Here is a 24,954-nt window from a genome sequence, read left to right on the forward strand (position 1 = left end):
TTTCCAACTATGAACTTTAATGGGTGTAGGCAACCAACGCAGATTTGGTAGAAATTTTGACATTCTGACCAATCGTTGCATTTTTCTCCAACAGTATCTCTCCCCGTTCTCTGTACTCAGTTCTAGGGACTTCACGTTAATGTTTGCTATTAGGACAAATAAAAGATTCTATATTTGGTCCATCAGAGCATGGTTCAGATGTTAGAAGCAAATGGCAGATCATGCCTAATGCTGACATGTAGAAGTCCCTTGAAACTTAGATTGGTAGCTTGATTAAACCGGAGGGAAAAATGAATTGTTGCCATTTAAACAGTCTAAGCTAAAGGCCTTTGTTTCCAAGTAGTATTTTAAAATCTTCCCAGATTCTAATGCTATTGGAATCAAATACTCGATTTAGGAAGGAAACCTAAGAAGCTCTAGGGAGGTCTGCTTTTAAGTTACTATTGTTCCTTGGAACTATTTGCTCGTATTATGGTTGGCCTTAAAGAACATCTATCTAAATAGTAGATATCTACTATTTCAGATGAAATTAGTAATGAGAAATACCACCAGACTTCCTGAAAGCACAATCTATGCTTGTTACTTCTGCTTCCTCATCATGTTTCTGCAAATAGTGAGAGCTGTCCTGTCTGTCTTTTGAGATTTTTGTCTGAGGATTAAATGAAATGATGATGAAGGAACTTTGGTGAGCGGTAATTCACCTATCGGATTGTGTTAGTAAAATAAAAACACCTTCTTGCCCATGAATAATCTTCTCGACCCTTGACCTTGTCAGAGTGCTTAGTCTCTCCTCTTCATAGATCTGGTAATGGATTAATAAATGATGCTTCTTTACCTTTAAAAAATGTATAAATTTTTGAAGGAATAAATTTCAAATATAGGAAATGAAAAGAAAAAAATGACTACTGCCTCTTTAAAACTTTATTTTATGGCAGTTGATTTGGTATTCTTCCAGATGTCTATTCATACAGCTGGATATAAACATTTAGATATCTGTCCTTATATATGTCCATATGTATGTACATACATCTTTTGTATTGGTCATTAGGGCACTGTTCTTTCTTGACTTTTTACATTTTTTATTTTTTAGATAATTTTTGAAGGTCACACTCCATTTACAGTCATTACAAAGTACTGGATATAGTCTTCAATTGTACAATATGCATCCTTGCAGCCTATCTTACTCCCAACAATTTGTACCTCCCACCTCCCCCCGGTAACCACTATTTTGTTCTCTATATCTGTGAACCTGCTTCTTTCTTTGTTATATTCACTAGTTTGGGGTTGGGGTGCTGTTCTGAAAGAGCCTGACCTCTCTGACTCCTCCTCTTTTTCTCCTTGGGCTTCTTTTCTCCTCCACCCCCAACTCTGGTAAAATACAGACATACCCTAGGTTTCTGCACTGATTTTTGTTGCCTCCTTTCTCTGTTCTCTTCAGTTCATTCGTTCAACATGTATTTATTGAACCAATAGGAATATAAAGAATATGACTTGTGGAGTTCCCGTCGTGGCGCAGTGGTTAACGAATCCGACTAGGAACCATGAGGTTGCGGGTTCGGTCCCTGCCCTTGCTCAGTGATTAAGGATCCGGTGTTGCCGTGAGCTGTGGTGTAGGTTGCAGATGGCTCGGATCCGGAGTTGCTGTGGCTCCGGTGTAGGCCGGTGGCTGCGGCTCCGATTCGACTCCTAGCCTGGGAATCTCCATATGCCACGGAAGTGGCCCTAGAAAAGGCAAAAAGACGAAAAAAAAAAACAGAATATGACTTGCTACATTTCATTGTCAGTCAGTCAACAAGTTCTTGCATCAGAGGAGCCTACAATCTAGAGGGGGAGACAGGTGATAAGCAAGGAAACAGGCACATATGATATTTGCTGATTGTGACAAGAGTGATAAAGAGCACAAAGATAGTTAAGTAGGAATAAATTACAAAGGATGACAAGGAGGGAAAATGTCTCTAAGAAGGTGACATCTGAACTGAGATCAGGAGGATGAGGGGGACTTCGTGGTCCGAAGAGCTGGAGTAGAGTGTTTCTAGTAGGAGAACAGTGTGAGCAGAGGCCCTGAAGTAGGAAAGAATGTGATGTGTTTGTGGATCTTAAAGAAGATCAGTGTCTCCAGAGCAGAGTGAAAGGGAGGGAAAGTGACAGGGGATGAGTTGGAGAGGAAGGAAGAAGCCAGATCATTCAAGACCAATCAGGCTATGTAGAGATTTCAAGTAAAAGCAATGGGAAGCCAGTGGAGGATTGTATGCAGCTAGTGAAATAAATAGAATTTATGATTTATAAAGAGTTCTCTGATTTCTGTATGCAAAATATATTGGGGAATTACCGAAGCAGCGAGACCTGTTAAGAGGCTATAACAAACTCATTAGGAGACATCTGCAATTGTCTGAGAAAGAAACCCAAGATTTGAACTACCACCTCTGCTATATGGATGACCCCTAAATCAGTATTTCTAGTGTTAAGATCTCTTTTGTCTTTGATCTCTAGGCCAGTGGTTCTCAAAATGCGGTCCCTGGACCAGCAGCATTATAACGACATATGAGTTGTGAGAAATATGTGCCCCAACCCAACTTAGTGAATCAGAAACTCTGAGCTCAGAATACTGCCTTTAACAAGCTCTCCAGTGGGCATCTATCTGGAGACAAACATAATTCAAAAAGATACATGCACCCCACTATGCATTGTGGCATTATTTACAATACCCAAGACGTGGAACCAACCTAGGTGCCCATTGACAGAGGATAAAAAAGATGGGGTATATACAATGAAATATTACTCAGCCATAAAAAGATAGGAACTAATGCCATTTTCGGCAATTTGAAAAGACCTATAAATTATCATACAGGTGAAGTTAGTCAGAGAAAGACAAATACTATAGGATATCACTTATATATAGAATCTAATTTTTAAATGATACAAAAGAACTTATTTACAAAACAAAACAAGATTTCCAGGTGATTCTTTTTTTATATAATGATTTTTATTTTTTCCATTATAGATGGTTTACAATGTTCTGTCAATTTTCTACTGTACAGCAAGGTGACCCAGTCACACATACATGTATACATTCTTTTCTTTTTTCTCACATTGTCATGCTCCATCATAAGTGACTAGACATAGTTCCCACTGCTATACAGCAGGATCTCATTGCCTATCCTCTCCAAAGGCAATAGGTTGCATCTATTAACTCCAAATCCCCAATCCATCCCACTCCCTCCACCTTCCCCTTGGCAACCACAAGTCTATTCTCCAAGCCCATGAGTTTCTTTTCTGTGGGAAGGTATATTTGTGCCATATATTAGATTCCAGATATAAGTGATGTCATATGGTATTTGTCTTTCTCTTTCTGACTTACTTCACTCAGTGTGAGAGTCTCTGGTTCCATCTATGTTGCTGCAAATGGCATTATTTTGTTGTTTTTTGTGGCTGAGTTGTATTCCATTGTGTATATATACCGCATCTTAAGCCATTCATCTGAGTGGATGACATTTAGGTTGTTTCCATGTCTTGGCTCAGGTGATTGTGATACATGGTAAAGTTTAAGTACAGAGCTACTCTAGGCCTGTGGTTCTTGAATTTTAGTGACATCAGAATCTCCTACAGTGCTTGTGAAACCACACCTTGCTGGGCCCTACCACAGGGTTTCTTTAGCACATTGGAGGTGGAAGGGAGGATGTCAAGAATTTGCACTGATATCAAATTCTCCGGTGATACTGACACTGTGAATCTAGGGACCTCACTTTGGGAATCATCCACCACCTAAGTGATCTCCATCTACCCCACCCATACTTTTTTTTTTTTTTGTCTTTTGTCTTTTTGTTGTTGTTGTTGTTGTTGCTATTTCTTGGGCCGCTCCCGCGGCATATGGGGATTCCCAGGCTAGGGGTTGAATCGGAGCTGTAGCCACCAGCCTACGCCAGAGCCACAGCAACGCAGGATCCGAGCCGCATCTGCGACCTACACCACAGCTCACGGCAACGCCGGATCGTTAACCCACTGAGCAAGGGCAGGGACCGAACCCCCAACCTCATGGTTCCTAGTCAGATTCGTTAACCACTGCGCCACGACGGGAACTCCCGGCCCACCCATACTTTAAAACCCAAGTGCAGAATCAGATTCATTCTCGCACACACACAACACTCTCAACAACAAACTTTTTCTCCTGCCTTTCCTTCTCACCATCAGCTTTCTTATCATCTGAACTTGTGATCACTGGGTCTATCACTGCTTTTGCATCTGTCATTCTTTTTCACCTCCTGTATCAGCCAATTTCCAGGTCCAAAAGCTCATAATTACACATTGTTTTTCCTATTTGTTCACTCTATTTCGTCTCCACCTAGTTCAGGTTCTTGCTGTCTCCTCTGGATAATGGTTCAAATTAGTTAACTAATCACCTCTCCTGATTCTCCCAATAATTAACAAAGGAATCATTGTGTCCAGAGATAGAGACCATGAGGGTCTCTAGGTGATCTTATCAATATGAAATCATGAGGATTATTTCAGAGTTTTCCACCTTGAAGAACATCTCTGTTTGGAGGATGAGCATTAAAAGAGGGGCTAGGAGTTCCCATTGTGGCTCAGCAGGCTAAGAACCCAACTCAGTGTCCGTGAGGATGTGGGTTTGATCCCTGGCCTCATTCAGTGGGTTAAGGATTCAGCGTTGCTGCAAGCTGCAGATGCAGCTTGGATCTGGTGTTGCCGTGGCTGTGTTGTAAGCTCAGAGCTGCAGCTCCAATTCCACCCTCGGCCTGGGAATTTTTATATGCTGCAGATGCGGTTGTAAAAAGAAAAACTAAAATTAAAAATTAAAATAAGAGGCTCAGGAGTTCCCGTCGTGGCACAGTGGTTAACGAATCCGACTAGGAACCATGAGGTTGCGGGTTCAGTCCCTGCCCTCGCTCAGTGGGTTAATGATCCGGCGTTGCCATGAGCTGTGGTGTAGGTTGCAGACGCGGCTCGGATCCCGCGTTGCTGTGGCTCTGGTGTAGGCCAGTGGCTACAGCTCCGATTAGACCCCTAGCCTGGGAATCTCCATATGCCGCAGGAGTGGCCCAAAGAAATAGCAAAAAGACAAAAAAAAAAAAAGAGGCTCGGAGTTCCCGTGGTGGCTCAGCGGTTAATGAATCTGACTAGCATCCGTGAGGACACGGGTTCCACCCCTGGCCTCACTCAGTGGGTTAAGGATCTGGCATTGCCATGGGCTGTGGTGTAGGTCACGGATGCAGCTCAGATCCCACGTTGCTGTGGCTCTGGTGTAAGCCAGCAGCTACAGCTCCAATTGGACCCTAGCCTGGGAACCTCCATGTGCCGTGGGTGCGGCCCTCAAAAGATAAAAAAAGACCAAAAAAAAAAGAGAGAGAGAAGCTAGCAAGAAGAAAGACCATAGTCATGAGAGCAGAAAGATTTAGGGAGGGATCTGGAAGGCAGTGGGAGGACTTTGAATAAGAAGCAGTGAACAGGAGTTCCTGGGTGGCTCAGTGGTTTAAGGATCTGTATTGTCACTGTGACTCTGGTTACTGCCATGGCATGGGTTCAATCCCTGACCCAGGAACTTTCCACATGCCAGAGACATGGCCAAAAAATAAATAATGATTTTTTAAAAAGAATGAAAGAAGCAGTAAGCAACAGTTTCTTATGACCAGTACCTCAAGTGATGCAGTCATTTATGTCCTTTGCTCCTGTTTTAGATTTCCGAGCTCCAGACCAGCCTACTTTTTTGGTTTGTTTTTTTGTTTGTTTGTTTTGGCTGCACCCATGGCAGGCAAAAGTTCCCAGGCCAGGGATAAAACCCACACCACAGCAGTAACCAGAGTCACAGCAGTGACAACCCTGGATCCTTAACCCACTGAGCCACCAGGGAACTCCCAGAACAACCTACTTTTAACCAAAGTAATGTTTAAAAACTCACATGTTGGAGCCATAATGCTATGATTTAACCAAATTCTCTTGAGTATACTTTTCTTTGTAAGCATGAGCAAATAACCTCTCTCAGGCCCAGTTTCCTTGTAAAAGGGGAATGATCGTGTCACTTGTTTGATGTGATTTTTTAAAATAGTTAAATAGCACAATGTCTATAATGTACTTATTTTGTATAGACTATATCCTACAGGAAAGTTTACTGTAGACTGAGGTAATTAAGGAACACTTCACAAAAGAGTTGAAAATTGAACTTCATTAGCGTGTGGTTAAAGAAGCCATAGGGCCATATAACCACTAAAGGACCTCCCTATTTGCCTGAAGAGTTTACTTATTCAGTCCAGTGGTCTTAGGCCTTAAACCTTGAAATCTGATGGTTTTTGATCTTATGTAATAATGAAAACAAAATGGACAGTTCATAAATACACAGTTTAAGAAGGAGTGCTTTTAAATTGGCACAACATTGTGGATCAACTCTAATTTTAAAAAAAGCGGGGGGGGGGTGATTTGGGGCTGCATTTGACCAATTAGATATAATTAACTTATTGGGGAAGGGAGAGTGGATACCACAGATTTTGAATATCGGAATTTCTTGGGACATATTAGGAAAGACATTTTTTTCTCCAATGGGAAGAAAAACAGTTGGTGGATTGTCATAATCCCTATATCTAAGGCTGCTGAATAGACTTAAGCAAACCTTACCAAAGCTGAATGCCAGAGGGTTCACCTCTAAGTATCTGGGCTGTTCCAACTAGCACAGACATCTTATAAAACCAAACCTATCATGGTGGGCTTAGTCAGTCACAATGATGATGCATTACTGCCAGCAGAGGCAAGATTAAGAGATTATATTGGACTATGAGTTTCCTTCTGCTTGTATTTAACTCTTCAATGACCCAGTCTCTTGGCTCTTGTATGCAGGAAGCTAAAGCCAAACATTAGTAAGTTAGTATAATTGAATTGAATTATAAATAGTCAATCTGAATGGTCTACTGTATTTGTTCTCATCACTTTGTCTTCTGAAAGTCGCTCATTACAGTATTAGTATGTCTTATGCTAACTTTATTTTAGGAGAATTTTTATTTCAAGTGGGTATAGTTTGACACTTCAGATATTTTATGTTTAAGTGGTAGTTTAACTACAGTTATTCAGGTGGATTAAAACTCAGGAAAGCAAAAAGATGGAGTTCCCACTGTGGCTCAGCAAGTTAAGAACCCAGTATAGTCTCTGTGAGGAGGCAAGTTTGATCCCTGGCCTCGCTCAGTGGGTTAAGGATCCTGCGTTGCTATACCTGTGGTGTTGGCCAGTAGCTGTAGCTCTGATTCGACCCCTAGGCTGGGAACTTGCATATGCTGCAGGTGCAGCCATAAAAAGGAAAAAAGAAAAGTGAAAAGGAATTCAGAAATAGGAACAGAGCCACTGAAATTAATATTGGAAACCACAGTGAAGGAAAAAAGTACCAAAAAACTGGAAATAGGCAGAATTTCAGAATGGGAAAACTACTACCATTAAATTAAGCCTGATTTTAACCCTCACCAAATTTCTAAAATAAATTAATGTAGCATATATAGAATGTATGCCTTCTAGATCTCACATACTTTGTAAAAGTTGGGAAATAAAGCAGTCATTTCTAGAAACCAGCATGAAATTGCTTAGTCTGAAATGTTCTCTTTTAAATCATAAGAATTGTCATATTCACATTCATTTTGCTTATTATGATTATTTAAGTAGCACTGCTATTATATAATTTCCCTGCTCCGTAAGAAAGGATTAGGTTACATTTAAATGAAAGCGGGAAAGAGAATGTTTTTCATTTTACATAAAACCTTTCTGAACTCTGGTGTCTTTAACTTCAAAATGTGGACCACGATAATCTCTGATACACCTGCTAATATAAAGTCTGGGAAAGTGATTTTAAAATGTTAATAATATGTAAAAAATCATACAATGAACAAGAAGAAGAAAAAAGGAGTGGAGGGAGGATAAGGTAGAAAAGAATGAAGATAAGCAAGAAATGCCATTTGAGGGCAAAAATTAGCCTTCCGTGGAAGAAGCCTATCATTTGTTTCAGGGAGGGAAATAAGGTCCAGAGAAGTTAAACGACTTGTGTGGAATCTCACAGCAAGTTAATGGTGAAGAAAAAGAAAGCCAAAAAGGAAAGAAAAAAAGGAAAACAACAACAACAACAACAACTAAGAGTTAAAAGTCAATCAGGGAGTTCCCGTCGTGGCGCAGTGGTTAACGAATCCGACTAGGAACCATGAGGTTGCAGGTTCAATCCCTGCCCTTGCTCAGTGGGTTAACGATCCAGCGTTGCCGTGAGCTGTGGTGTAGGTTGCAGACGCGGCTCGGATCCCCCGTTGCTGTGGCTCTGGCGTAGGCCAGTGGCTACAGCTCCGATTCGACCCCTAGCCTGGGAACCTCCATATGCCGTGGGAGCAGCCCAAAGAAATAGCAAAAAGACCAAAAAAAAAAAAAAAAAAGTCAATCAGGTTCTTCAAAGGCATGACCTGGGCAGCCTGTTAGAACTTGCCAGGCCTTCTCACCTACCTCTGAAAGTGCTGCTCAGCCAAAGGCACCCATGGTGGACCCTGGTTTCCTGCACAGTAATTTTCCCAAGAGTCCCCATCAGAGGACAGGGTCGAACACCCCTTCCATTCTCAGTGCTCACCCCATTATATTCACACACATCTCTGTCCAGAGAGGAGAAATCAAGGTCCATATCTGATTCTGCCATTTTACAAAATGAAGCTACCCAAAAAACAAACAGAAAGACAAATTTTAAAAGTTTAGATTCCTTTATAGATTCAAATTACCATAGAGATTCAAAGAAACATACATTCTCAAAAATACTTTAGTTGGCTGTTATAGCACCTAAATATATTTATCTGATTTATTTGAAGAGGAAAGTGTCTACTGTAACTTATCAAAATTTTTTTTTTTTTTGCTTTTTCTGGCAGTTAAGTCGGTAAAACTAACAATGGTAGGAAAATGTGAATCTTGATACCCAGAGGTATCAAGGCTAAAAACACTTTTATATCATGTAAAGAGATATAAAAGCTTTTCCTATTAAGTTGTATCTTATTGTAGAAATGAAGCTAATGAAAGATATTTCCATGAAGCAATTTTAGAAACAGGGTGAAAATAAAACCTCCCAGCCAAATGGTATATAGATCTCGAGGGTTGGAACATCATTGCCCAGAGATTTGTTATTTCAAATCTTCGCAGGTTAGATTTGTGTGCAGTTCTTATTATTTGTGTACTCCTTTAAAAATCTTTTTTCCTATAGTTTATATGTATTTAATTTTTAAATTGCTAACACCATCCCACATGGTAAAGAAATGAGGGGAAGGATGCAGTGATTTCCTTAAATTATTGTTTTTGACAATGAGATAAATCCTCCACCAGCCCAGCGAATAGGCCATCCTAGATTCCTTTGTTTTAAGACAAACTCCCACAGGCCAGTGATTCCACAGAGTAGTTCTGAATGCAGACAGAGAGGCTCTGAAAGTCCTTGCCCAGAAAAAAGAAAAACAATTCATGTGAAATGAGCTCTGTTTCAGGAAATGTAACAGAAAGTCATTTACCCTAACGATAATTTAAACTAATACAGTAAATAAACAAAACGTTTTTACTTTCTCCTTTTCATTTCCAAAGTCAATGACTCAGAAACCATCAAGCTACTTGATACCTTAGCAGCAGTAAGAATAGATAAGCCCCCTCGTTCAGGCTCTGTTCTAGAAAATACTGTTGATGAAGTTCCCGTCGTGGCACAGCAGAAACGAATCCAACTAGTACCCATGAGGATGCGGGTTTGATCCCTGGCTTTGCTCAGTGGATCAGGGATCCGGTGTTGCCATGAGCTGTGCTGTAGGTCACAGATGCCACTTGGATCCCACGTGGCTGTGGCTGTGGCAGAGGCCGGCAGCTGTAGCTCCAATTTGACCCCTAGCCTGGGAACCTCCATATGCTGCGGGTGCAGCCCTAAAAAGCAAACAAACAAACAAACAAAATTAGAACGTACTGTTGAAGCCATGACTGTGAACAGGATGGTTAAGGACATTTTGGCTGAAATAACAGCCAGTTATCCTGGTCAGTTTAGTCTGATCAGTGACTGTGGTGGTCAGCCACTTGTGATTGTCACCCAAGCCTGAGTCTGTCATGATTCAACAATCAACTCTTACAGCACAGTCATACACAAATCATGTCCTTCCATGCAAATACAGTATTTAGGATAAATGCTTGTGGGTTGTATAGAATATAACCATAAATACAAAATTTTGCTCCTTTTTAGCCACCCATGTTTCATCTTATCTTGACCTTAGTGGTTTGCCAGGTGGGATTTTTTTTCCTTGTCCACCAAATGCCACCATTTACCACCCCCACCACCAGTGCGTCACACCAGCAGCTCCCATTTGAACTGTTCTAGCCTCCTCCTGTTCTTCCATTTTTGCCCCCAAAGTCTATCCCCATCAGAAGGACCCTTTTGAAACACTCCCCGGCTCGAAGTCCCCATTGTGGCCTTCAGAGCCCTGCTTGGAATAGCCCTGGACTGCTCTGCCACCTCACCTGCTGTCACTCTCCCTTGGTCATTCCATTCCAGCCCTGCCGGCCTTCTTGCAGTTTCTGGACCACACCAGGCACACTCATTTCTCAGGCCTTTTGTTCTCTTCACGTAGGTTCCTCCATGGCTCAGTCCTCTGCTGAAACATCCTCTCAGCAGAGAGGATTTCCCCATCATCTTATCTGTAATAATGGCCCATCACCTTTACAACCAACGCCCATGGATACTTCTCTATCTCCTTGCCCAGCTTTTGTATTTAAGAAAAAAAAAAAAAAATAGGGAATTCTCTGGGGGCCTAGCAGCTAAGGATTCAGTGTTGTTACTACTGTGGTGTGTTGTGGGTTTGCTCCCTGGAACTGTGAACTTCTGCATGCTGCTGGCACAGCCCCCCAAAAAAATTTTTAAGGAGAGTTTTATATGTATAGGGTAAGCTATTAAGGATTTATTGTAAAATAGGTAATTTATTATATTCCTTCTTATGCCCTTCTTTTGCCAGCTTTCGAATAAAGATTTGCAGAATGTAACAAAACAAGGTTCTTTAAGCTGCTTTTGGCATTTGTGGTCTGAACATAATCACGTCGCGTTTTTAATAACTAAATGAATTCCACATGAAGAGAGCTAAGCTTACACTCTCTCTCCTCTTCCTTGTTACCCACAGACGTCTTGCCGGAAACGCTTTGACATACATCCCCAAGGGAGCATTTGCCGGCCTTTACAGTCTCAAAGTTCTGTAAGTAAACCGAGTATTATTTGTTATATTTCCGATTTTAGTGTCAAGTGGATGCTAATAACCTTGTAAAGATTGAGTTCCTCTACCTAACTATTTAGAGCCACGGGGTAATTCATCCAAATTAGAGTCTGCCTTCATTGATACCACAGAACCATGTTCTACCTGGCAGGATGTGTATGAAAAAAACCCTCATCTATAACTTTCATATCAAAAATGTGTTTGCCTCTAAATAACCAACTTATCAACTCAAACTTGTGAAAGAGAAGTACCCTTTCCTTTTGTGTTATGAAGTTGGGGAGGGTTTCTCGGGTCATTCGGAGTCAAGTGAATAAAGCACTATTATGCTGACACAATGAGATCACAGCTTCAAACCATTTGCAAAGGTCGTTTCCTTATAATGCGCTGAATAAGGATCAGCTAAAAAAAATCAAGTTTATGGTCCACTTGTGAATAGATGTGAAAAAGTACATAGTACATAGTACAATGAGTAGTTATTTAAATCACTGAGACTTGTAAAAACAGTGGGTTCTCTTACGACTTAATGTCCAACTTCCTAATTTTTTATCAGCAAACTCATCGTTATGGATACCTCCTTCTTCTAGTACTCATTGTTTAATGTTCTTTTGGTTTATCCTGTGTATTAAAAAAAGGACCTTCGTAGAGAAAATAGATAACACAAGTTTAAAGTTGTACCAGGAAAGTCCTATCTCAGAGAAAATAACCTGGTTTTACTTCCTTTCTTTGAGATAAAAGTTATAAACTCTACAAAGATATTTGGTATGGTTCTGCTTAATGGAAACTGTGTTTCACTGACCTGAGAGATGCATAGGCTATTTTTAAAAGCAATTTTATCTAAATTTAATATTTTGTTAAAAGTTAAATTCAAAAGCAGAACTGTCGTTTGGTCTTACTTAGGTGATTGAGTTTGGCACCTCCACCCTTGAGTTATTTTTACTACCAGGTAGAAATATTTTCAAGTTGTCATATTGCCAAATCCTAATGTTAATTCATTATGTGGTAAAATTCTGAGCTGTAGCACCAATTCTAATGTGCCTGTATTTCCATGAATCCAGCAAAATATTTGGAACCATTCAAAATGCATCATGTAAATCCAGTTTAGATCAGACAAATAAAATGATGTTTTTCCTGTGTCAAGCTAGGTACCACTAAGAATTTTGGGTACTTGTTAAATAAATTGTATTGAAATCAATTATTATAATTGACAAAATGTACATTGGTTCTAGTTCAGTTTTGTATACTGAACTACAGAGTGTGTGTGTGCGCGCGCGTGCATGCATACGTGCACGCATCATTCAAAATGACATTGAACAAATTGGAAATACAAAGATCAATAAGTATGGCCATAGCCCTGAAGAGCTTATAATCTAGTGATAGATGGTGGAATCAGGATAGTGTAACCAATGGAGTTCCCTGGTGGGCTAGAGGTTAAAAATTTAGCATTATCACTGCTGTGGCACAGGTTCAATCCCTGACCAGAAACTTCCACATGCCATGGGGCATGGCTATGGAAAAAAAAAAAAAAAAAGATAGTGTGACCAAGACAGATGATCAAATCACACTGATACTGTGGAACTTCAGAAGTTGGGAAAGACTCTGTCCAGTCTGATGGCTTTGATTCAACTTCCTGGGAGATGTGTTTTTCCAAAGAGATGACCTAGGAGCCAAACCTTGAAGCACAACTCAGAACTAACCATCCACCCTCCACATAAGTTGGCTGAGTTAGGGGACAGTATGCATAGAGACAGAGGCAGGAGGAGCCTGGGGTGAACAAGCAGCCCTGAGCATGTGGTCCTGGAGCCCTGGGGAGAAGATGCAGAGTGTCTGGAGAAGAGCCTGGAGAGAGAGAAAGGATCCTGATCATAGGGATCCTGTGGGTCATGTCACACACACACACACACAAACATGGCCTTATTAAGTTCTCGGCATGATAAGAAGCCAAGGAAGAGATGTAAGCAAGGGAATGGCACTCTTAGACTTTGCACTTCAGCTAGGTCACTACCACTGTGAGAGGGATTCAAGAGGAGCAAGATCCCAGCCAGGAATCATATGCCCTCTCCTCTACATCTTGCCAACTTAAGACTAGTATTCATGCCATTTGCAGCAACATGGGTGGACCTAGAGATTATCAGACTGAGTGAAGTATGTCAGACAGAGAAAGACAAATATCATGTGATATCACTTATATGTAGAATCTGATAAAAATGATACAAACGAACTTATTTTAAAAAACAGAAATAAACTCACAGACTTCAAAACCAATCTTATGGTTACCATAGGTGAAACTGTTGAGAGGAATTGGGAGGGTGGGAATGACATATACACACTACTGTATGAAATAAATGACTCATGAAAACCTACTGTATAGCACAAGAAATTCTACTCAATAGTTTGTAATTACCTATATGGAAAAAAAAAGAATGGATATATGTATAACTGATTCACTAAATTTTTAAAAAATCAGATAGCATTTAAAAAGACTAGTATTCAGGGAGCAAATTCAATTGTCAAATATTTGGACAATTGTCCCATATTTAGTATTAGAGCAATGCTTCCCAACCATGATGACTATGCCTGCCACAGAGTGTTTTGGAAATTTGTGACAGCATCTTTGTTTTTCCAGATGACTGGTACATAGTAAATTCTCCTGTGATGTGCTGCTCAGCCCAGCATAAGATCCCTACATCCCTCTTGACTTCTGACTCTCTGTCCACACCAAACATCAATCAGTAGTAGCAAACAAAGGTTTAACGAGAGTTCTGCATAAGCCTAATAATCAGTACAGAAAAAAATGGAATAAATATACTCTCTTAAAATCGTTGAATAATTGAAGTTCCCATCATGGCTCAGCGGAAATGAATCTGACTAGTATCCATGAGGACGAAGGTTTGATCCCTGGTCTCTCAATGGATTAAGGATTTGGCTTTGCCATGAGCTGTGGCGTAGGTCGAAGACATGGCTCAGATCCCACGTTGCTGTGGCTGTGGTGTAGGCCAGCAGCTGTAGCTCTGATTCAACCCCTAGCCTGGGAACTTCCATGTGCCACAGGTGTGGCCCTAAAAGATTTTTTTAAAAATATCATTGAATAATTAACAGAGTTTATGCATCATGTGATTTGAAGCCACATATTTAGTTGAAAATTATGTTAGTGCAGTGGAAGACTTAGCTCAAAAAACACAAACCAAATTAAAAATCTGTAACTCTGAGGATGTAAACGTCTTCTAAAAAATAACTCTCGGAGTTCCTGCTGTGGCTTAGCAGGTTAAGAACCCGGCTAGTATCCATGAGGATGTGAGTTCGCTCCCTGGCCTTGCTTAGTGGGTGAAGGATCTGGCATTGCTGCAAGGTCACAGATGTGGCTCGGATCCAGTGGTGCTGTGGCTGTGGCTTAGGCTGGTGGCTACAGCTCCAATTTGACCCCTATCCCAGGACTCTCCATATGCCACAGGGGCAGCCCTAAGAAGACTAAAAATAAAAAATAACAGACACAACTTAGAATAGATTTACAAGGAGATCCTGCTGAATAGCATTGAGAACTTTGTCTAGATACTCATGTTGCAACAGAAGAAAGGCTGGGGAGTTCCCGTCGTGGCGCAGTGGTTAACGAATCCGACTAGGAACCATGAGGTTGCGGGTTCGGTCCCTGCCCTTGCTCAGTGGGTTAATGATCCCGAGTTGCCGTGAGCTGTGGTGTAGGTTGCAGATGCGGCTCGGACCCTGCGTTGCTGTGGCTCTGGCGTAGGCCGGTGGCTACAGCTCCGATTCAACCCCTAGCCTGGGAACCTCCATATGCCGCAGGAGCGGCCCAAGAAATAGCAACAACAACAACAACAAAAAAAGACAAAAAAACAAAAACAAAAAAAAGTGAGAGGGAAAAAAAAAGCAAAGCAAATCAAGCAAAAGGAAATAAAGATTAGAGGAGAAATGTATGAAACAGGGAGTAGAGAAACAATACAGGAAAAAAAAAAATCAACAAACCAAAAATAGTTCTTTGATCAATAAATTTGACAAACCTTTAAAAAAAAAAAAAGAAAGGCTGGGGGAAAAATGTAATTGTAATGTATACATGTAAGGATAACCTGACCCCCTTGCTGTACAGTGGGAAAATAAATAAATAAATAAATAAATAAATAAAAATAAAAGCCAGTTTTATTTTTTTAAATAAATACATAATAACTATCATTAAAGTAGCAGAGGAACATAAACATAGGACTCTCGTTGAATTTCACTGACAAAGGGTGCTTTATAAATATCTTGTATTATGGCCTTTTAAAATTTGGAGAGCGCAATCATACAAAGTCATACAGAAACAATTTATGTATTGGAGGTGGCCTGTTGTGGGTTTTTTTGTTTTTGTTTTTGTTTTTCACTTTTTAAAGCTTTATTGAAGTACAGTTGATTTACAACATTGTGATAAATTTCTGCAGTGCAACAGTTATTCAGTTATATGTGCACACACATCAATTATTTTCCAGATTCTTTTTCCATATAGATAATCACAGAATATTGAGTAGAGTTCCCTGTGCTCTACAGGAGGTCTCCAATGGCCAACCATTCCATATACCTCTGTGTGCATATGCCAATCCCAAACCCCAGTCCATCTTACTCTTCCTCTATCTGACAGGATCTTCCACCCAACTTCGGTGAAGGCAGTATCATAACTATTTCTTTTTCTGATATAACCTCAATTCCCTGTTCCCTGCAGTGGGATATGCCCTCTGGGGCCTCTTAAAGTATGGGGGGCCAGGGAGGTGGGGAGAGACAAATGCTCACTTCAGCATGTGATAGAACTTTGAGATGGGTTGGATATGCTCCGTGGTATTTCATTCCCCCCCACCCCCGTAAAAGAGAGAATTATTTTGATATCACTCCTATCTGTAGGAACACTCATTTGTGAGAATCTCCAGGCTCATTTGTGAGAATGTAACACTTTCTCGTTTTCTTTACTACGATGTCTATAAGGTCTTGGCAGCTTACCTTTATCTTAATAAAGATTACTTCCTTCTTGCCCATAAAATAGAAAATAAATATAATCTGTTATATGTCTTAGCTATAGATCTTTTTCTACTCTCCATCTAGACCACTAGTGTCGTTTCCCTGTCCTTGTACAGAATAACATCTGATTGTGTCATTTTTCTCACACCCAGCTTGATTCATTAAAAGTGGGGGCTGGAGTTCCCATCGTGGCTTAGCAGAAATGAATCTGACTAGCATCCACAAGGACAAAGGTTCGATCCCTGGCCTCGCTCAGTGGGTTAAAGATCCAGTGTGGCTGTGAGCTATGGTATAGGTCGCAGATGCGGCTCAGATCCCTAGTTACTCTGACTGTAGTGTAGGCCAGCGGCTACAGCTCTGATGCAGCCCATAGCCTGGGAACCTCCATATCCCACAGCTGTGGCCCTAAAAAAAGACCAAAAAAAAAAAAAAAACAAAGTGGAGGCAAACATCTGACTCATTCATAGAAATCCGTCCTAGGATAGTTGCATCGCATATTTAATGATACATATATCACTTTTTATCAGCTACTTTTATTTCTCCTTTATAATAGAGTTAGGGCACTACTTTATGTTGATTTTTTTCCTTGAAATGATATGTGTAGATAGGCTATATTTTTAGATGAATTTTATCTAAATATAATGGATGAGGCATTACAAAATATTGGGCATTAAAGGGAAAATTGAGATCAGTAGGGTTAAGAACCAAAGTGCTAGAAGTGAAATGCTGAACAAAACAGTCCTGGCCCTACCAGCATGGAAACTGTCTCAAATGTTCTACAAAGTCCAAAAGTCATCAGAAGAAAGGAAAAAAATGACTCTATTGTAGCATGGTGAGGAAGACAATATACAGGCTAATCTGGGGCCCCAATCAATATAAGGAGGGTAAAAGGGGCATCAGGCAAAAGAAGAGAAAGATAGGAGTTCCCGTCGTGGCGCAGTGGTTAACGAATCCGACTAGGAACCATGAGGTTGCGGGTTCGATCCCTGCCCTTGCTCAGTGGGTTAACGATCCCGCATTGCTGTGGCTACAGCTCCGATTCAACCCCTAGCCTGGGAACCTCCATATGGCGCAGGAGCAGCCCAAGAAATAGCAAAAAGACCAAAAAAAAAAGGAAGAGAAAGATAATAGTAATCCAGTTCAAGAAGATGGGAAATGAAGATGGCAATAGCCCTCCTTGATGAGGACTGTTTTGTATCTAAAATCTTGTTTCTGTGAGCTCTGGAAGATCACTAAAATTTAAGATGATTGGAGTTCCCATTGTGGCTCAGTGGATCAAGGACCTGACATTGTCTCTGTGAGGATATGGGTTTAATCCTTGGCCTTGCTCAGTGGGTTAAGGATGCCCTGTTGCTGTGGTTGTAGCACACATCATATCTGCAGCTCCGATTTGACCCCAAGCTCAGAAACTTCCATATGCTGCAGGTATGACTATAAAAAGAAAAAAAATTTTAAGGTGATTATCCTTATAGATATTGACTTTCATAAAAAATAAGTTATTGGTTGGACTTCCCATTGTGGTGCAGCGGAAATGAATCTGACTAGGAACTATGAGGTTGCAGGTTTGATCACTGGCCTTGCTCAGTGGGTTAAGGACCCGATGTTGCCATGAGCTGTGGTGTAGGTCGCAGATGTGGCTCAGATCTGGCATTGCTCTTGCTCTGGTGTAGGCCAGCAGCTATAGCTCCGATTAGACCCCTAGCCTGGGAACCTCCATATACTGCAGGTGTGGCCCTAAAAATACGAAAAGCAAAAAAAAAAAAAAAAAAGTTATTGGTTTGGTATTGAAAAATACCCAAATGCTGTGGAATTCTGAACCAAGCTATTCTCAACAAAGGTTCATTTTCTTGGGTGGGCACATCCATCAAGGAATGGCTTATCCTCCTGCCACTCAGCACCAGAACCAAAGCCACATGGAGGTGATGGATAAAAACCGTAGGAAAGTCACAGTTAGCCAGATTTCTCTCATTCCCAGAAGAGAACCTGGAGAGCTACTTGATATCTAAACATAGGACAGATAGGCAGAAGGAATGTGTAAGGATCAAGCCATCAATGGTTACAAAGTCCCCTTTCAACCTGTAATTTCCTCTCTCCCTGCTGCACTGTACCTGATCTTGTTTAGTTCTATTGCCCAAAAAAGGTAAAAATTTTAGAAAATAACCAAAACGTTGTTTTGTTAGGGGTAGCATGGGGACGCTTGTATGAAACAGTATTTCAGTGCTCCTCAAGGAAAGAAATTAAGAAAACATGAAGTCATCATTTGTCTCTAGAGAAAGTGTTTCATTTTCTTTTCTTAACTACATGTGAATGATAAAAATGAAATGGTAAGTACCTAAACCCACATTCAGTTCATGGTACATTCTGCTTAGAGTCCATGCACTGAATAAAGGATTATTTACAAAGAAATTGGCAGCCATGTTATGAATACTCTGTTTTAATTGCACGCTGTAGTGCTATAAACCCTTTAATTGTTTTGTCTCCCGCTGGAATATCTTAAACAAAAACAGACTTTTCTAATTAACTCACTGGAGACTTATAAGGCTATAATGGAGATAATTTGCTCTTGTTTTGTCATTGGAAAGTAATTAAACAAAAGTTCTTTATTTAGGGAGACATCAGAACCTAAGTGAATTTTTTAATATTTTTGGTGTTTTACTTGTAGAAGTGGTTGAAAATTAAATTGTTATGAGGTAGCTCAGGGGTAGCTTTAAAAGTGTTCATTAGTAAAGCTTGTTTAAGTTCCATTTTCTGAAATTAGCCACTCAAAGCTACTGAGAAAGTTTGCAACTATTCATGAAGAAAAACCATTTAAATATCTCTTATCCTCTATTCCAGTTTTCCAATATCTTAGGAAGACCACATTAAAAGAGTTTCACTATTTGGTTAGCAAAGCATAGGAGGACAGTTCAATACAAACTTTGAGCCAGTAATATATTACCCAAAAGTTTAGACATCAATTAAGTCCGTTATCTGTATCTTATTTAAATTTATCACACAATTAATCATTTGGAAAACATTTTTGCCAAGTTAAAATTATATATTAAAACTGCTTGGAAAGGTATAAAATAACATAAGGTGTAAACTTTTAACACTTAGGTAAATTTTTCAAACTATGGAATTCGAGCTACAATTTTCCTAATTCCCTAACTGGTAATTGACTGTGAGATCTCCCTAAAACTTGACTTCATTCATAAGGAAACAATATATTTTGAGACTTTTGATTTATAAAATGTTAATTGAATCCAAGTTTAACATAATGAAATTACTTGTGTAAAACTATTGGATTACAAGTGACAGAATTATATTCCTTAGGAAATAGAATCTCAGCCGTGGTGAGAAAAGCATAATTTTTTTTTTTTTTTTTGCTTTTTTAGGGCTGCACCCATGGCATATGGAGTTTCCCAGGTTAGGGGTCTAATCAGAGCTATAGCTGCCAGCCACAGCCACAGCCACAGCAATGCAAGATATGAGCCGAGTCTGTGACCTACACCACAGCTCACGGCAACGTCAGATCCTTAATGCACTGAGCAAAGCCAGGGAGCAAACCCACAAACTCGTAGTTACTAGTCAGGTTCATTTCCACTGCACCACAACGGGAACTCCAAGCATAAATTTTATGATCTCCAGATATTTTCATCTCTTATTTATATATGAGCCCACACTAGCGTATATGAAAACATAATAAATGCTTTCATATTCTAATCCTCAAACATCTTATCAATCAAACGATATTATTCTACTCCCATTACACAGATAAAAGACCAAGGGTCAAGGAGATTGCTTGGCTTGCTTGCCAAGACTCAAAACTTAGGCCTTATCTCCAAGCTCAGTGTAGCCTGAGTTCAGGCAAATATTTCTGTATTCTTAGAAATACTTAGCATAGCATTGGGTCCTTCTCAGTATGTGGTGCCTTGCCCAGCAGCACCAACATCACCTGGGAGTTTATTAGAAATGCAAATTCTCTGACTCCCAACCAAACCTATTGAACCAGGACCTTCAGGGATGGGGCCCAGCAAATAGTGTTCTAACAAGCCTTCCAGAGGATTCTGCTGAACCCTAAAGTTTGAGAACCAGTGGCATAGAGATTCTTCTTTGGCCGATTTTATTTTCTCATTAATTAAAATGTCACATGCAGCACAATCTCACTGTATCATTAGTTTTGAGAAGAGGCTTGTCAATTCATACTGAAAGGGCCAAACTTTATTGTATGCTTACCAGGCAGCAGGTCTTTTTTCCTGGTTAGATCATCACAATAAGCCCTGGGGGGTGAGTGTTATCACTGGTCACTGATCTGTGGAGAGACTGAATGATTTCTCTTTGGCTACTGGCAGGAAAGAAGCAGTCAGATCCAAAAACCCATGCTCTTAATCAGACTGTAAAAGCCGCACAAACTGAAAATTTGTGCATTCATTCATTCCTCAAAAAGAATGTTGCAAAGGGGCGTTCCCATTGTGGCGCAGCAGAAACGAATCTGACTAGGAACCATGAGATCCCTGGCCTCACTCACTGAGTTAAGGATCTGGCATTGCCATGAGCTGTGGTGTAGGTTACAGATCTGATGCTGCTGTGGCTGTGGCGTAGGCTGGCAGCTGTAGTTCCAAGTGGAACCCCAGCCTCCTGGGAGCCTCCATATCCCACAGATGCAGCCCTAAAAAAAAAAAAAACACACACACACACACAAAAAAAGGTACAAAGGGCTGTGGAAAGCACATCAGGCTTGGGAGTTAGACATACCTGGCGTTGAATCCCAGCTAGTCATATAATGAAAACAACATCAATTGTGGAGATGAGAGAACCAGGCAAATGGTTTCTGAATTCCAAGTATAAATTTGTGACCTAATAAGTGGAAATATTCCTTTACAAGGTCTACAAAATAAAACTGTCTACTTTCCTGAAATAGTCTTCTGCTTCTGGCTGACATAGACCATGAAGTACATGCTGGGGTTTGGGGGGAGTGACTGCAAAATTACTGTGTTATAAACATTTATGAATAAAGTAGCAAAATATAAGAAATCCACTGGGAATTTTTCCATACTGTTTCCCACTAGCAATGATGTATTTTTATTTCATTGCTGCCAGGTGTTTCCATTCTGTAATCCCCATGTTCTGAAAAGAACTGTTGAACCTTGGTGAGCAAAAGTGCAATAGTTTATAAAAAAGCATTTAATTTATATCAAAATATGGCCACACATAGAGGGGAGAAGATCTTCAACAGCCTTCTACTGTTATCCTTATTTCTACTTTGTCTAATCTGATTGTCATCACAGTGATCCTTTAAAAACATAAGAGCACATCTTTTCCCCGTTTAAACCTTTCGACAGTTTCTCCCCATACTTACAATAAAGCCTGCAAGTCCTCCCTGAGATGGTCTGAGATTATCTCCCAATCTCTTGCTCTTACTTATTCTTGCTCAGTCACAGTGGATCGTTTGCTGCCTCTTCAATAAGTCACGTAAGCTCTGGCCTCAGGGCCTTTGCACTTGCTCTTCCCTCTTCCTTAGTAACTGCCCAGATGTTCACAAATTTTTCTCAATGACACTCTTCTGGTTTTGACTCAAATATCTCCTCCTAAGAGAAGATCCTCTGACCACCTTTAAAATAATATTCTCCCCCCTGTTACCATCTATCCCAAATCCACATTTTGTTTTCTACTCATAGTACCTATCACTTATCTCAAGTTATACACTCACATGTTACTGTTTAATTATCCATCACTCTCCACAGGAATGTAAGCTCCCCACAGGCCAGGGTTTTGTCTGATGCTCTACTGTCTCCCTGACACCTAGAACAGTGCTATACCAGTTGTTAACATTAACTTTCTGTAATGTTTTTCTTTATCTGTTTCCCTGTGCAGTATGCTGCAGAATAATCACCTAAGACAGGTACCCACAGAAGCGCTGCAGAATTTGCGAAGCCTTCAGTCGCTGTAAGTATAATTGAAATTGCAACGTGTTCTCAGGATCCATTTGGGAAGGAGCACTGAAATATCCAGAAGACCATTTTAGCAAAATGGGAGAGTGTCCATTAGAACAACAATTCTTTGCATCCTCATTAAACAGTATGTATGGGGGGAGACTAGTGTTGGATTTTGGGGTTTCAGGGCAAAGACTGAATCAGAAGAACTGCAGTGAAAATGCTATTGGAGTTCCCATCCTGGCTCGCCGGAAATGAATCTGACTAGTAAATATGAGGATGCAGGTTCCATCCCTGGCCTGGCTCAGTGGGTTAAGCATCCAGCGTTGCCGTGAGCTGTGATGTAGGTCGAAGACACGGCTCGAATCTGGCGTTGCTGTAGCTGTGGTGTAGGTGGGCAGCTGTAGCTCCAATTTGACCCCTAACTTGGGAACCTCCATATACCTTGGGTGCAGCCCTAAAAAGACACAGAAAAAAAAAGAAAAGAAAAGCCTCTTGTATATGTTGGTATCACAGGACAGAACACCCAGGATTTTGTCCTGTACCCCCTCTGTATAATATTTTACTTCCTGAATTCAAATCAAGAACAATACTTTCTCATCTAGAAAAATAAGAGTCAAAATCTGGACCTCTCGGCATCTTCAGTTTATTCTGTTTTCAAGTTATCTGAGTTGCCCTATCATGCAATTTTGCCAAGTCGAATAAAGGCTTAATTTTTTAGTTTATTGTATGTACTTCAGGGGTCCACAAATCAGTAACAGAGACTATTGGTCTCTCTTAAAGTCCTACTGGGCAGGTCTACAAACCAGGAGCTTCCCCATCACCACACACAGACATGCAAACATCTTCACAAACAATCCCACAGAAATACACATGTGCTTTAGATTCACACACCACACACAGCCGTGGTGTTGGTGTTCCCTACTCTCAATCTACAACTTTTCCGTCGGGAGTTTTCACCTTCCTCAGACTGGAAACCTCTGAATGAATACAAATTAGTTATTCTTCACACAAAGAACTCTCTTACTAGCTTGATGTTTCGGAGCTTGGGTTGTAAGCAGCTGTTCACAGTGATGATCTGGCAAGACCATGCCATGAGTACTTAATCAGTAAATCTTCATCTCATCAGAATGTGTAAGTGTTTCCAATATGTTACATGATTTCCGACATACACACGCATCAACATATGCCTTCATCTCCCTTACTCTGGAGGTCCTCCTCTGTCAACCAAAATACTAATCTCTGGTCTAGAATGATGAGGGAAAGGAATGCCTTTAAAAAGGCAAATTCAGGAGTTCCCATCGTGGCGCAGTGGAAAGGAATCCGACTAGGAGCCATGAGGTTTCGGGTTCTATTCCTGGCCTCGCTCAGTGGGTTAAGGATCCATCGTTGCCCTGAGCTATGGTGTCGGTTGCAGATGCGGCTCAGATCTGGTAATGCTGTGGCTCTGGCGTAGGCTGGCAGCTACAGCTCCGATTGGACCCCTAGCCTGGGAACCTCCATATGCCGCAGGTGTGGCCCTAAAAAGACAAAAAAAAAAAAAAAAAGGCAAATACATATTGCAGGCTCTAGTTGAAAATCACTGTAAAGAATCCATTGGTGAATAATTACACAGAGTCGGCTTCATGCCTTTTACTGAGGTGACATGAGAGGAGGAGGAACATGAGAGCTGGAGATGATACTTTCTTCCTTTGATTTTTTTTTTTTTTTTTTTAATGAAAGCAAATCTGGGCTTGAGACCATTTTAAGCTTTTGACTCCAGTCAAACAAAGTGACTTCCTAGGTTTTCACCAGCTGAGAGATAAACCAGCCCACAAGAGCCCCTTTGTGACAGGGGATGGGTCTGCTGCGTTTTTAGGAGCTCCTTATTGGCATCGCAGTATCACTCCTCTGTGTTGCATGAGGCTTTTCCTGAAGGAAAGCAACAGCCAGAGCAGCAAAACACTCTCGAGATGGGTTGTCTGTGTCAGGGCAAGGGGTCTAGTGGCCGGATTGAAAAGCCAACAAGATAATAGCAGTGGCCAATAGGAACTTTAAACAGCTGGGAGGCAGGCAGAAGATAGAAGGATAAGGGTTTGTAACCAAAAGCCACTATCAGCGGAAAGAAGATCACAAACAGGACACACACAGAAGTGAACTCTTTGAGAAAGAGAAAACCAGGAATCTTTTGTTCACTTGAACTGGGTGGTGCCTCTCTGATAAAGGTGTTCAGATTTAGTTTCTTACGGTCTAGGTATTTACTGTTCACCAGGTGTCTCTTGCCTTTGGTGTCTAGTTCCCAAAAACAATTACGTTTGAAACCTTATAAGTATGTGTTCCCTGTGAAAAAGCCAAGGGTTAACTTTCTAGTGGGATGCTTATCGCATCCAAACTGAGGCATCTAGAGAGATCGTCGCCCAAAGCACGTTGGATTGTATCGGCTGGTTGTGTATTATTTGTCGCGGTCCCTTTGCAGAGCACAGCAGACCATGTGAAGTGGCCGTGTGTGCTCCTACGGCGCTTTGTCTCACCTTTTTGTGCTACCTTGATACAAGCATTAAGATTTGACAAAAAAAGCATTATAAACATACTCTTCACCACCAACCACAGAGACACCGAACTGTACCAACAGAAGGCGTCCCCTACCCAGTTTGGAGGTTTGGGCTGCTATGTGCCCTTTCCGAGTTTCACTGTTGTCCCAGATTCCAGGGATTTAATGGTACATTTCCGACTTTCTTCAGGCAGTTCCAAAAATAAAAAAAGCTTTGAGTCTAATGGTCATGACATGCATTCCTTATCCGTCATCCAGCCATTTTCCATGCATACCTCAGCCTTCG

At 40.8% G+C, this 24,954-nt stretch overlaps 1 protein-coding gene across 1 annotated transcript in view; it reads left to right on the forward strand.

Moving 5' to 3' along the window:
- LGR5 (leucine rich repeat containing G protein-coupled receptor 5) overlaps positions 1-24,954 on the forward strand; it is a 132,225-nt gene that overhangs the window by 62,386 nt on the left and 44,885 nt on the right. The window contains exons 3-4 of the mRNA XM_047787200.1: positions 11,142-11,213; positions 22,080-22,151. Coding sequence (XP_047643156.1) covers positions 11,142-11,213; positions 22,080-22,151 — 144 coding nt within the window. The remainder of the gene's footprint in view (positions 1-11,141; positions 11,214-22,079; positions 22,152-24,954) is intronic.

This window comes from Phacochoerus africanus, chromosome 7 (genome assembly GCF_016906955.1).
Source record: "Phacochoerus africanus isolate WHEZ1 chromosome 7, ROS_Pafr_v1, whole genome shotgun sequence".
Classification (NCBI taxonomy): Eukaryota; Metazoa; Chordata; class Mammalia; order Artiodactyla; family Suidae; genus Phacochoerus; species Phacochoerus africanus.